The sequence below is a fragment of the Bombina bombina genome, chromosome 4 (genome assembly GCF_027579735.1).
Source record: "Bombina bombina isolate aBomBom1 chromosome 4, aBomBom1.pri, whole genome shotgun sequence".
Classification (NCBI taxonomy): domain Eukaryota; kingdom Metazoa; phylum Chordata; class Amphibia; order Anura; family Bombinatoridae; genus Bombina; species Bombina bombina.
In genome coordinates this window covers 128338151-128353502 of record NC_069502.1, presented here as the reverse complement: position 1 = coordinate 128353502, position 15352 = coordinate 128338151, and the positions used below count along the sequence as shown (strand labels likewise).

The 15352-nt window shown below is 38.2% G+C and overlaps 1 protein-coding gene across 1 annotated transcript in view; it reads left to right on the top strand.

Annotated features, from left to right (window-relative positions):
• KLHL29 (kelch like family member 29) overlaps positions 1-15352 on the top strand; it is a 1611012-nt gene that overhangs the window by 654591 nt on the left and 941069 nt on the right. Inside the window, exon 4 of the mRNA XM_053709637.1 lies at positions 9499-9814. Coding sequence (XP_053565612.1) covers positions 9554-9814 — 261 coding nt within the window. The 5' untranslated portion in view covers positions 9499-9553. The remainder of the gene's footprint in view (positions 1-9498; positions 9815-15352) is intronic.

Sequence of the window (15352 nt, the reverse complement as noted above, 5' to 3'; positions counted from 1 at the left end):
GGGCTGGGTTTTTACTCAAACCTGTTTGTGGTTCCCAAGAAAGAAGGAACTTTCAGACCAATCCTGGATCTCAAAATTCTAAACAAATTCCTCAGAGTCCCATCATTCAAGATGGAGACCATTCGGACAATCTTACCAATGATACAGGAGGGTCAATATATGACCACCGTGGATTTAAAGGATGCGTATCTGCACATTCCTATCCACAAAGATCATCACCAGTTTCTCAGGTTCGCCTTTCTGGACAAGCATTACCAGTTTGTGGCTCTTCCTTTCGGGTTGGCCATTGCTCCCAGAATTTTCACAAAGGTGCTAGGGTCCCTCCTGGCGGTTCTAAGACCGCGGGGCATAGCAGTGGCGCCTTATCTAGACGACATCTTAATTCAGGCGTCGACTTTCCAAAGAGCCAAGTCTCACACGGAAATTGCATTGGCCTTTCTGAGGTCTCACGGGTGGAAGGTGAACATCAAAAAGAGTTCTCTCTCCCCCCTCACAAGAATTTCCTTCCTAGAAACTCTGATAGACTCGGTAGAAATGAAAATATTTATGATGGAGGTCAGAAAGTTAAAACTCTTAACCACTTGCCGAGCCCTTCATTCCATTCCTCGGCCATCTGTAGCTCAGTGCATGGAGACAATTGAATTAATGGTAGTGGCAATGGACATATAGTCCCTTTTGCACGGATACACCTCAGACCACTGCAACTATGCATGCTCAAACAGTGGAATGGGGATTATGCAGATTTGTCTCCTCAAATACAGCTGGACCAGGGGACCAGAGATTCTCTTCTCTGGTGGTTGTCTCAGGATCACCTGTCTCAGGGAATGTGTTTCTGCAGACCAGAGTGGATCATAGTAACAACCGACGCCAGTCTGTTGGGCTGGGGTGCAGTCTGGGACTCCCTGAAAGCTCAGGGCTTATGGTCTCGGGAAGAAGCTCTTCTCCCGATAAACATTCTGGAACTGAGGGCGATATTCAACGCGCTTCAGGCATGGCCTCAGCTAGCCGTGGCCAAATTCATCAGATTTCAGTCGGACAACATCACAACTGTAGCTTACGTCAATCATCAAGGAGAAACAAGGAGTTCCCTAGCAATGATGGAAGTAACCAAAATAATCAGGTGGGCGGAGGATCACTCCTGCCATCTCTCAGTAATTCACATCCCAGGAGTAGACAACTGGGAGGTGGATTTTCTAAGTCGTCAGACTTTTCACCCGGGGGAGTGGGAACTCCACCCGGAGGTATTTGCCCAGCTGACTCAGCTGTGGGGCACTCCAGAATTGGATCTGATGGCGTCCCGTCAGAACACCAAACTTCCTCTTTACGGGTCCAGGTCCCGGGATCCCCAGGCGGTGCTGATAGATGCCCTAGCAGCGCCTTGGTCCTTCAATCTGGCCTATGTTTTTCCACCGTTTCCTCTCCTCCCTCGTCTGGTTGCCAGAATCAAGCAGGAGAGGGCTTTGGTGATTCTGATAGCGCCTGCGTGGCCACGCAGGACCTGGTATGCAGACCTAGTGGACATGTCATCTGTCCCACCATGGACACTACCAATGAGGCAGGACCTTCTAATACAAGGTCCTTTCAAGCATCCAAATCTAATTTCTCTGCGTCTGACTGCTTGGAGATTGAACGCCTAATTCTATCAAAGCGTGGTTTCTCTGAGTCGGTTATTGATACCCTGATTCAGGCTAGAAAGCCTGTCACCAAGAAAATCTACCATAAGATTTGGCAAAAATATCTTTTTTGGTGTGAATCCAAGGGTTACTCATGGAGTAAGATTAGGATTCCCAGGATATTGTCCTTTCTCCAAGAAGGATTGGAGAAAGGATTATCAGCTAGTTCCTTAAAAGGACAGATATCTGCTTTGTCTATTCTTTTACACAAACGTCTGGCAGAGGTACCAGACGTTCAAGCATTTAGTCAGTCTTTAGTCAGAATCAAGCCTGTTTATAGACCTGTGACTCCGCCATGGAGTCTGAATTTAGTTCTTTCAGTTCTGCAAGGGGTTCCATTTGAACCTTTACATTCCATAGATATTAAGCTTTTATATTGGAAAGTTTTGTTTTTGGTAGCTATCTCTTCTGCTCGAAGAGGTTCAGAGCTATCTGCTTTACAGTGTGATTCAACTTTCCTGGTTTTCCATGCAGATAAGGTAGTTTTGCGTACCAAACCCGGTTTTCTTCCTAAGGTTGTGTCTAATACGAATATTAACCAGGAAATTGTTGTTCCTTCTCTGTGTCCTAATCCTTCTTCGAATAAGGAACGTCTGTTACACAATCTTGATGTGGTTCGTGCTTTAAAGTTCTATTTACAAGCAACTAAGGATTTCAGACAAACACCTTCATTGTTTGTTATCTATTCTGGTAAAAGGAGAGGTCAGAAGGCGACTGCTACCTCTATTTCCTTTTGGCTGAAAAGCATCATCCGTTTGGCCTATGAGACTGCTGGCCAGCAGCCTCCTGAAACAATTACTGCTCATTCTACCAGAGCAGTGGCTTCCACATGGGCTTTTAAAAATGAGGCTTCTGTGGAACAGATTTTTAAGGCAGCGACTTGGTCTTCGCTGCATACTTTTTCCAAATTTTACAAATTCGATACTTTTGCTTCTTCGGAGGCTATTTTTGGGAGAAAGGTTTTACAAGCAGTGGTGCCTTCCATTTAAGGTACCTCTCTTGTTCCCTCCCTTCATCCGTGTCCTAAAGCTTTGGTATTGGTATCCCACAAATAAAGGATGAATCCGTGGACTCGATACGTCTTACAAGAGAAAACAGAATTTATGCTTACCTGATAAATTACTTAAGTCAGGTAGCTTTTTTGTTTAAACTACAGTTACCACTGCACCCTATGGTTTCTCCTTTTTCTTCCTAACCTTCGGTCGAATGACTGGGGGGTGGAGCTGGAGGGGGAGCTATATGGACAGCTCTGCTGTGTGCTCTCTTTGCCACTTCCTGTTGGGAAGGAGAATATCCCACAAGTAAAGGATGAATCCGTGGACTCGATACATCACAAGAGAAAGTAATTTATCAGGTAAGCATAAATTCTGTTTTTGTCAATATTTAAACAGCTAATGAAACTTAAAAAATACATCTACATGTTATTCTCAGACTAACCCTTTCTTTGATTGCCTCATTCTATCTAACATTTATATAGTGTTTAATGTCCCTTTAAGAAGAACCTATGCCTAAAATAGGTAGATCTTTCATATTTAATTGTTTGGTTCAGTGGTACGATGATTAGCAAAGTCTCTCTCACTAAGAAAGCAATTAACTTGATCATATACCAGTTTGATTAATGTATTTAGTCTACTAAATACCTAGATATTCTATTATGCTTTGTATTTTTTCTTTTATTTTTTAGCTTTTCAAACTCACAGTGTTCCTAATATAATCCCACAGGGTATCTATGAACACATTATTTCCCATAGTAACTGTAAGGTCAGACCATTTGCAGCCACTGGCCAAACATTATCATTCTGTATTGACAGATAAACATATTAACTGATATTTCCTTGTGATCGCAAGCCCCACTTAGATTTAGCTGGGAGACATTTATATCCTACAATGGGTGCTCGTCATTTGCCTTCAGCTATCCAGTCCTTGACTGAAGGTTATCTTGAGACTATACATATAAAAGTAAACTATAAAATTACTATCATTTATTTGTAAAGCACCACAATATTCCACAGAGCTGAATACATGGTAATTTGTGTATACATTAACATACAATAAGACTCATAATGCAGTTAATAGAGAAGGAAGGTCCTGCTCCAAAGAGCTAAAATCTATTGGTTAAGGGTGTAGCGTTTGCTTAACTGAGATTGTAGTATTGATTGTAGTTTCAGCAGTGTCTGCAAGTTTATATTTGGGGGAATGGTGATGAGCATTGAAGAGCGAAATTGGTGAACTACAACTAATTTATGATCCCCGCCCCCTTTAAAAAAATTTTTTTAAATAAATTAGTTAAAGGGACATGATACCAAAATGTTGAAGCACATGAAAGTGATGCAGTATAGCTGTAAAAAGCTGACTAGAAAATATCACCTGAACATCTGTTTGTAAAACGGGAAGATATTTTACCTCAAATGTCCTCTTATTCACCCCCCCCCCCTTCTAATACAAGGTCCTTTCAAGCATCCAAATCTAATTTCTCTGCGTCTGACTGCTTGGAGATTGAACGCCTAATTCTATCAAAGCGTGGTTTCTCTGAGTCGGTTATTGATACCCTGATTCAGGCTAGAAAGCCTGTCACCAAGAAAATCTACCATAAGATTTGGCAAAAATATCTTTTTTGGTGTGAATCCAAGGGTTACTCATGGAGTAAGATTAGGATTCCCAGGATATTGTCCTTTCTCCAAGAAGGATTGGAGAAAGGATTATCAGCTAGTTCCTTAAAAGGACAGATATCTGCTTTGTCTATTCTTTTACACAAACGTCTGGCAGAGGTACCAGACGTTCAAGCATTTAGTCAGTCTTTAGTCAGAATCAAGCCTGTTTATAGACCTGTGACTCCGCCATGGAGTCTGAATTTAGTTCTTTCAGTTCTGCAAGGGGTTCCATTTGAACCTTTACATTCCATAGATATTAAGCTTTTATATTGGAAAGTTTTGTTTTTGGTAGCTATCTCTTCTGCTCGAAGAGTTTCAGAGCTATCTGCTTTACAGTGTGATTCAACTTTCCTGGTTTTCCATGCAGATAAGGTAGTTTTGCGTACCAAACCCGGTTTTCTTCCTAAGGTTGTGTCTAATACGAATATTAACCAGGAAATTGTTGTTCCTTCTCTGTGTCCTAATCCTTCTTCGAATAAGGAACGTCTGTTACACAATCTTGATGTGGTTCGTGCTTTAAAGTTCTATTTACAAGCAACTAAGGATTTCAGACAAACACCTTCATTGTTTGTTATCTATTCTGGTAAAAGGAGAGGTCAGAAGGCGACTGCTACCTCTATTTCCTTTTGGCTGAAAAGCATCATCCGTTTGGCCTATGAGACTGCTGGCCAGCAGCCTCCTGAAACAATTACTGCTCATTCTACCAGAGCAGTGGCTTCCACATGGGCTTTTAAAAATGAGGCTTCTGTGGAACAGATTTTTAAGGCAGCGACTTGGTCTTCGCTGCATACTTTTTCCAAATTTTACAAATTCGATACTTTTGCTTCTTCGGAGGCTATTTTTGGGAGAAAGGTTTTACAAGCAGTGGTGCCTTCCATTTAAGGTACCTCTCTTGTTCCCTCCCTTCATCCGTGTCCTAAAGCTTTGGTATTGGTATCCCACAAATAAAGGATGAATCCGTGGACTCGATACGTCTTACAAGAGAAAACAGAATTTATGCTTACCTGATAAATTACTTAAGTCAGGTAGCTTTTTTGTTTAAACTACAGTTACCACTGCACCCTATGGTTTCTCCTTTTTCTTCCTAACCTTCGGTCGAATGACTGGGGGGTGGAGCTGGAGGGGGAGCTATATGGACAGCTCTGCTGTGTGCTCTCTTTGCCACTTCCTGTTGGGAAGGAGAATATCCCACAAGTAAAGGATGAATCCGTGGACTCGATACATCACAAGAGAAAGTAATTTATCAGGTAAGCATAAATTCTGTTTTTGTCAATATTTAAACAGCTAATGAAACTTAAAAAATACATCTACATGTTATTCTCAGACTAACCCTTTCTTTGATTGCCTCATTCTATCTAACATTTATATAGTGTTTAATGTCCCTTTAAGAAGAACCTATGCCTAAAATAGGTAGATCTTTCATATTTAATTGTTTGGTTCAGTGGTACGATGATTAGCAAAGTCTCTCTCACTAAGAAAGCAATTAACTTGATCATATACCAGTTTGATTAATGTATTTAGTCTACTAAATACCTAGATATTCTATTATGCGTTGTATTTTTTCTTTTATTTTTTAGCTTTTCAAACTCACAGTGTTCCTAATATAATCCCACAGGGTATCTATGAACACATTATTTCCCATAGTAACTGTAAGGTCAGACCATTTGCAGCCACTGGCCAAACATTATCATTCTGTATTGACAGATAAACATATTAACTGATATTTCCTTGTGATCGCAAGCCCCACTTAGATTTAGCTGGGAGACATTTATATCCTACAATGGGTGCTCGTCATTTGCCTTCAGCTATCCAGTCCTTGACTGAAGGTTATCTTGAGACTATACATATAAAAGTAAACTATAAAATTACTATCATTTATTTGTAAAGCACCACAATATTCCACAGAGCTGAATACATGGTAATTTGTGTATACATTAACATACAATAAGACTCATAATGCAGTTAATAGAGAAGGAAGGTCCTGCTCCAAAGAGCTAAAATCTATTGGTTAAGGGTGTAGGGTTTGCTTAACTGAGATTGTAGTATTGATTGTAGTTTCAGCAGTGTCTGTAAGTTTATATTTGGGGGAATGGTGATGAGCATTGAAGAGCGAAATTGGTGAACTACAACTAATTTATGATCCCCGCCCCCTTTAAAAAAAATGTTTTAAATAAATTAGTTAAAGGGACATGATACCAAAATGTTGAAGCACATGAAAGTGATGCAGTATAGCTGTAAAAAGCTGACTAGAAAATATCACCTGAACATCTGTTTGTAAAACGGGAAGATATTTTACCTCAAATGTCCTCTTATTCACCCCCCCCCCCCACTGTAAAGAGACCTCAAGCAGCGAGTCAGGATGCTTGTCCCAGGACAAGCTAGGGAGTGTGCATCTGTCATGTGCAGGCACAGTCATGTTATTTTCCTATTCAGTTTATGTAAGTTCTATGAAAGCTCACAAGATCACAGCAAAGGCAAAGCATTACCTCAGCACTGCTGATGCTGATTGGCTATTGTTTTTTTTGTTTTGTTTTTTTCAACCAGCAGCTGAAGTAAAACTGTTTACACAGCACTTACTTTAGTGAGCTGAACACATTTTGAGGTAAATATCTTCCTTTTTTAAATAGAGATGTTCAGGTGATATTTTCTTGTCAGTGTTTTACAGTTATGCTGCATCACTTTCAAGGTCCCTTTCAGCTTTAGCAAATCAACTAGCACTACTAACCTGATCACCCACCTGCAAACCCAATTAGTTTATTGAAGAGGCTGCATTGAGTTTTAGGTTAGATTTCAGTTGGTAGCAAGTCACATCAGCTGTAGATAGAAAAGGGCTTAAAGGGATATGAAACACATTTTTCTTTTTGTGATTCAGACAGAGCATACCATTTTAAAAAAGGTTCCAATTTACTTCTATTAAAAATGTTGCTTAGTTCTCATGTAGATTGTAAGTTCCCACGGGAATAGGGCCCTCTATTCCTCCTGTATGTGTTTGTAAATTTTGTAGAACAATAATAATGTGTTGAAGAGATACCTAGGTAGGTATCTCGAGCACCACTTGGCAGGAAATAGTGCCATCTAGTGCTCTTACAAATGGATAACATTCTTGCAAAACTGCCGCCATTTAGTGCTCCAAAAATGAGTTGGCTCCTAAGCAAGTAAGCATATGCCCCTGCTTTTCAACAAAAGATACAAAGAGAACAAAGACAAATTGATAATAGAAGTAAATTAGAAAGTTGTTTAAAATTGCATCCTCTATCTGAATCACAAAAGAACAATTTTGGGTTTCGGATCCCTTTAACAACAAGGTGCACATAGTAACAACACGCAGGATACAGATGATTGTTACTATGTTGTAGTAGCTTACGTAAAAAGTTGTATATTTCGTTATTACTTGAGAGCTGACTGTACATTTTTGTGCAGCATTATTTTAATCACATAGGTGCCACTTTGTAGTGATTACAACCTGTATCTCAATTGAAATCCAGTCTTTGTACCTACAAATCTACAATCACCCACACTTACAGTGGTTTTCATAATGTTGCTGTGGATCCAATCAAAGGGTTAAGGTTCTCAGGCACATTTACTGCAGGTTCGGTAGGTTTTCCTGTTTACAGTAACACAAGACCTGCTGCAGTAATTAGTCCTGTTTAATAGGAGACACCTGAACCTAATCAAAGCTGCAATATCTGACAGTTAAAAGAATCTCTAAGCATCTTACTTACAGAAAGGAGAATTTTTAACTGTTTCAGGGGGTTTCCCACAAAAATACTTACTGCTCCGCAACATCCTTAACGTTTTACTGGTGCTGTCAGATTTTATTTGGTTATCAAGATAAATAATCGCACAGCTGCTTCCGAGCTCAGAGACTCAGGCGAAAAAAAATAATAAATAAATGTATTATTCCCCAGTACTGTATCTATCTGCTCATTTCTATTATTTGATTTAAAGGGACATATCAGCAATTCATTCATTTTAAGAGACTCTACAAACATTTAAGACGGTTCTTTTGCTAGCAAAAATTACATCTATTTGAAGTCCTGGGACAAACCCTTTAAAAATGCCTCTTAACTATGTTTATCTTTTCACTGGTTAAGCATTCACCATGTAGTATGTTACAGGGACAGTAATTGGGGGAAAAATAAATGTTGTCATAGATTAAAATCGAAATAAATAAAAACGTATATTATATGTTTTATTATTATGATTTGTTTTATTGCTAAACATTTTGGGTCAGATTACGAGTGGAGCGTAAAATATCGATTACGTAAGTGCGATATTTGCACTCCACAAGTTGAGCGCAATGCAAACACGAAACGAGAGTGTGTGCTTCCATAGGATCCTCTTTATTTTGGGGGCAATTGGGGGACATTTTAAAAATTAACCATAGGTCTGAACTCTGGTTAATTTTTTGAGTGCTAATTGCTGCTGCGAGCTCACAGTGGCAATAACCCGCCACTTGTAATGGCTGATTATTTATTGTGCGCCCGTAAATGAGTGAATTTGCCCATTTATTAAATTAGCGCTTGACTTGTAATCTAGCCCTTTATGGGTATATTTTTAAAACTAATGTCAATTTATAGGCATTTGTGGTCCATTCTCTTTATTGTTCCATCATTGTGGGCAGTTTCTTGTGATATCTGGAATTTGTTTGTTCTGGTTCAGTATTTAACCTTCCTCGACCTGTTTATTGTTATCCTGCATTGTTATAAATAAATATTTCTGAAAATGACAACTGCATGATAATTATTGTACTCTCTAATAAATAAATAGATGTTCATACAGTAAATTTGTTTACTAAATTTAAGCAGATTTTATCTGATTGATTTTTTTTTATTCTTTTCTTGTTTCCAAGCACAGCACTAGGGGTTTACAATTTTATCAAAAAAAGACTTCAGAACAAAAATTGGTTTATGATTTATTATTTTCTAAATGAAAACAGCATGAGCCTCTTGAAGTTCTGTTGTGAACTTTTTCCCATTTAAAAAAAACAAAAACGACATTTCGTTTCTAATAATTACCCAGTTATACAGTAGAGGAAATAAACTCTTTTTTTCTCATTATACACAGTTGGCTTGCTGAGATTTCATATCAATTATCAACTAGCACTCACCTATAAATAATGTTTCTTGTTTTCCTGTTTTAGATATTTATAATTTTTAATTTTAATATTTCAGATACATTATATAAGACGTTTTGGAGAGGAAGTAGCTACAGCAAAACACTTGGATAATGTCACGGCAGCTTAGCCGTTTCGAGAGAGATTTCTGTGGAGGTTGGGAGCGATGGGAGTGGAGCCCTAGCGGTAACCATGTGAATACTAGTAATGTGAACAATACATCTAACACTAATGGCAACAATAGACCAGGACTACTACCCTTGCCAATTGTACCATCTCGTCTTCCTACACCAACATCTATGACTTCCGCTACACTGGGCAGTGACGCAGTGACAGGTGTTGCCAGCAATCCGTCATCAGCTTCTGCCTCCAAAGTAAGTTTGTCAATCATTTTACATATCAAAAGAAGATTTAAGGCTATTAGATGGTGGGTAAATTGATCATTCTTGATAATATGACTTTATTAAAGAGTTTTCCATATATGTAAATGATGTAAAAAAACAACCTTTCTTCTGTAAAAGGCACAAGTTGGCTAAAAGAGGCACCCTGGGTGAGCACCATCCCTTAGAACAACCGCTGTTTTGGTTAATGAAAATGGCCCTTGGAAATTTTGTCTCCCTAATGGTGAAGGGTCAACCGAATGTAGATATTTAGCCCAATGTGCTTTAGAGGGATATAGATGCACCTCCACTGATGATGCCCATAGAAGCCACTGATGATGCCCTTAGAAGCCACTGATGATGCCCATAGAAGCCCCATAGAAGCCTGTCATTATGGATGGGTTCATATTGATATGTTGCAGGAAAGTTCTCTTCTGCTAAAGACAAAATGAGACTGCACCCTGGATGCACACGTAGTGCAAGTTGTTGGCCTCTGTGCTGTATCCTGGGTGGGAACCATAACACAGGGGAAACTGTTGAGTTGTGTGTTGTATCCTGGGTGGGCACGATAACACAGGGGAAGCTGTTGAGCTGTGTGTTGTATCCTGGATGGGCACCATAACACAGGGGAAGCTGTTGAGCTGTGTCTTGTATCCCTGATGGGCACCATAACACAGGGGAAGCTTATGAGCTTTGTGCCGTATAACTATTACTTATACTAAGTAAAAAGTAATGTTCATCAAATTAATATTCATTATAGTTCTGCTTTCAACCATGTTTGTTTACATTTTTATTCTGCTAGGTCTGTGGAGTTTCTACAGCTTGCTTGTAGCTTTCTAGATATCGAGTGGATCCAATATGGTTGTTTGTTTGGTAATGGACAGTTCACTAATAAAATAGTAAGAACCTTGTTATAATATTTAATCTCATTCAATAAAAATCTTTCGGTTAAACCCTCCATAATACTAAAACACTTAAAGTGGGCAAAAAAGTCAAAATTAAAATATAATAATTAAGATAAAGCATAAAATAGAAAATAAGCTAATTTTGCTATCAGATGAGCCTTTTTCTCTTGGTTTTCTTTGTTAAAACGTAGCTCCTTTCTACAAGTGCTTACCTAGATAAATTCAGAAGCGACAATAAAAGTAATCCGGAAAGTTCAAATTGTACACACTATCTGACTTCTAACATTATACATGAATTTTATATAATTTTCACATACAACCAAAAACATAGAGGATATTTAATATTTTATGACATTCTACAAGTTTTGTTACATAAATTGGAAATAGAAGCAAAACAAATACCTTCCGACAAAGGACTAGATTATGAGTAGAGTGCTATTTAGGGCTCCTGCTTAAGCGTAAGCTTCGCTAGATGGAACCCCAACAACCGCTAACCAAATATTGTGCCATGTTAACGTATTCTCCCTATAGAAGTCAATGGAGAGCGCAGAAGAAAAAAAACTAACACCTATCGCTCGCTAACCCGACAGGAGTTTTCTGTGTGAATGGAAAAAATGTGTAACACACATCAAGGTTCACGATTTAGGTGTCGGTTTTATGATTCAGATAGAGCATGCAATATTAAAGTGATGCTAAATCCTAGCTTTTGTGCAATGCTAGCATTTACCATCGTAACAAATAAAGGGGACTTTCATTCCTGAAGTATAAAATACTTCATTCTGAAAGCCCCTTTATTTGTTAGCAGCATACGCTAAAGGCAGTCCACGGCAGAACGCTATTTGGCTGAGAGGTGACGTTTCCACCTCTTAGCCAATAGCCATGTGGGAAATCCAGCTTGGCGCTGTGTTTTATTTGTTACGATGTTAAATCCTAGCGTTTCACAAATGCTAGGATTTACCATCACTTTAAGCAACTTTCTAATTTACTTCTATTATCAATTTTTCTTCATTCACTTGCTATATTTATTTAAAAAGCAGGAAAGAAAGCTTGGGAGCCGGCCCATTTTAGGTTTAGCACCTGGCTAGCACTTGCTGATTGGTGAGTAAATGTATCCACCTTCAGCGCAAGCTGAAGCGAATATGGGCCAGGTCCTAAGTTTTCATTCCTGCTTTTTCAAATAAAGATACCAAGAGAATGAAGAAAAATTGATAATAGCGGTAAATTAGAAAGCTGCTTAAAATTGTATGCTCTATCTGAATCATATTAGAAAAAATGTAGGTTTAGTATTCCTTTAATACAGTGCTGCGGACATTAAATATATGGCACTACCTATCTCCTAATGAAACAGTGTAACAGTGCTGCAGATATTATTATATGTCACTACTTATCTCCCAATGATACAGTATAACAGTGCTGACTACCTATTAATACAGTGCTGCAATCTTATTAATTATATGACACTACCTATCTCCTTATGATACAGTATAACAGTGCTGACTACCTATTAATACAGTGCTGCATTCTTATTAATTATATGGCACTACCTATCTCCTAATGATACAGTATAACAGTGCTGACTACCTATGAATACAGTGCTGCAGACCTATTAATTATATGACACTACATATCTCCTAATGATAGAGTATAACAGTGCTGACTACCTATTAATACAGTGCTGCAGTCTTATTAATTATATGACACTACCTATCTCCTAATGATCACAGTATAACAGTGCTGACTACCTATGAATACAGTGCTGCAGACCTATTAATTATATGACACTACCTATCTCCTAATGATAGAGTATAACAGTGCTGACTACCTATTAATACAGTGCTGCAGTCTTATTAATTATATGACACTACCTATCTCCTTATGATACAGTATAACAGTGCTGACTACCTATTAATACAGTGCTGCAGTCTTATTAATTATATGGCACTACCTATCTCCTAATGATACAGTATAACAGTGCTGACTACCTATGAATACAGTGCTGCAGACCTATTAATTATATGACACTACCTATCTCCTTATGATACAGTATAACAGTGCTGACTACCTATTAATACAGTGCTGCAGTCTTATTAATTATATGACACTACCTATCTCCTTATGATACAGTATAACAGTGCTGACTACCTATTACTACAGTGCTGCAGTCTTATTAATTATATGGCACTACCAATCTCCTTATGATACAGTATAACAGTGCTGACTACCTATTAATACAGTGCTGCATTCTTATAAATGATATTGCGCTAGCTATCTCCTAATGATACAGTATAACACTGCTGACTACCAATTAATACAGTGCTGCAGTCTTATTAATTATATGACACTACCTATCTCCTTATGATACTGTATAACAGTGCTGACTACCTATTAATACAGTGCTGCAGTCTTATTAATTATATGACACTACCTATCTCCTTATGATACAGTATAACAGTGCTGACTACCTATAAATACAGTGCTGCAGTCTTATTAATTATATGACACTACCTATCTCCTTATGATACAGTATAACAGTGCTGACTACCTATTAATACAGTGCTGCAGACATATGAATTATATGGCACTACATATCTCCTAATGATACAGTATAACAGTGCTGACTACCTATTAATAGTGCTGCAGTCTTATAAATTATATTGCACTAGCTATCTCCTAATGATACAGTATAACAGTGCTGACTACCTATTAATACAGTGCTACAGTCTTATAAATTATATTGCACTAGCTATCTCCTAATGATACAGTATAACAGTGCTGACTACCTATTAATACAGTGCTGCAGTCTTATAAATTATATTGCACTAGCTATCTCCTAATGATATAGTATAACAGTGCTGACTACCTATTAATACAGTGCTGCAGACATATTAATTATATGGCACTACATATCTCCTAATGATACAGTATAACAGTGCTGACTACCTATTAATAGTGCTGCAGTCTTATAAATTATATTGCACTAGCTATCTCCTAATGATACAGTATAACAGTGCTGACTACCTATTAATACAGTGCTACAGTCTTATAAATTATATTGCACTACATATCTCCTAATGATACAGTATAACAGTGCTGACTACCTATTAATACAGTGCTGCAGTCTTATAAATTATATTGCACTACATATCTCCTAATGATACAGTATAACAGTGCTGACTACCTATTAATACAGTGCTGCAGTCTTATAAATTATATTGCACTACATATCTCCTAATGATACAGTATAACAGTGCTGACTACCTATTAATACAGTGCTGCAGTCTTATAAATTATATTGCACTACATATCTCCTAATGATACAGTATAACAGTGCTGACTACCTATTAATACAGTGCTGCAGTCTTATAAATTATATTGCACTAGCTATCTCCTAATGATACAGTATAACAGTGCTGACTACCTATTAATACAGTGCTACAGTCTTATAAATTATATTGCACTAGCTATCTCCTAATGATACAGTATAACAGTGCTGACTACCTATTAATACAGTGCTGCAGTCTTATAAATTATATTGCACTACATATCTCCTAATGATACAGTATAACAGTGCTGACTACCTATTAATACAGTGCTGCAGACCTCTGCCTGTCTCCTCTTGATACAGTATAACAGTGCCGACACTTTATATTGATGAAATGCAGATAACATAGGACAGTTGTCTAACACATAACGATTCCTAGTGATACAGTGCAGCTTAACATCTAGGGGCCGATTTAACATGTGCGGGCGGACAGGATCCATTGTAGCGGATCATGTCTGGCGCACATCGATAAATGCCTACAGCTTATGCTGTCTGCATTTATCATTGTACAAACATTTCTAATGAAATGCTTGTGCAATGCCGTCCCCCTGCACATTCGCGGCCAATCGGCCGCTAGCAGGGGATGTCAATCAACCCGATCGTATCCGATCAGGCTGATTGCTATCCGCCGCCTCAGAGGTGGCGGACGAGTTAAGGAGCAGCGGTCTTAAGACAGCTTCTTCTTAACTCCTGCTTCAGGCGAGCCTGAAGGCTCGCGCGGAAACAGATGCATTGACGGGTTGATAAATCGACCCCCTAGTCTTATAGTGATTCCTAATGACCTCACACATGCACCAGTGTCGACCTATTTCTACAAGGAATGGGTATAAAACATATCTTATATAAGAATAGTTTTTTTTTAACTAAAAAATGCATATGAAGTGATACTGTATGTTGCTGTTTTCCTCTCCCTATGTACTGAGTGCATCTAATTATTATTATTGTATAGATGTTTAGAATTTCACAGAAGAATATAATTCTGCTTCATCTTTATCTGCTCATGAGGTAGTCTTGGTAACTATTGCAGACAGAAAGCATTGCAACCAGAGCAAACCAGACAAGTGTCTGACAACTTAAAGCAGCATTAACTTGAAATACATTTTACATAGATTGTATATGATAAACAGAGAGAGATAGATAGATAAATAGATAAATAGATAGATGATAGGTACTTTGGAGTAGAGGGCTCACCTTCATTTTTAAACATATGTAAACATCTTGGCAGGAGCACTTTATAAGTGTAATTCTATACCCCCATAACCATGTAATCAGCCCTGAAATATGAGTGTTCATAGATATATAATC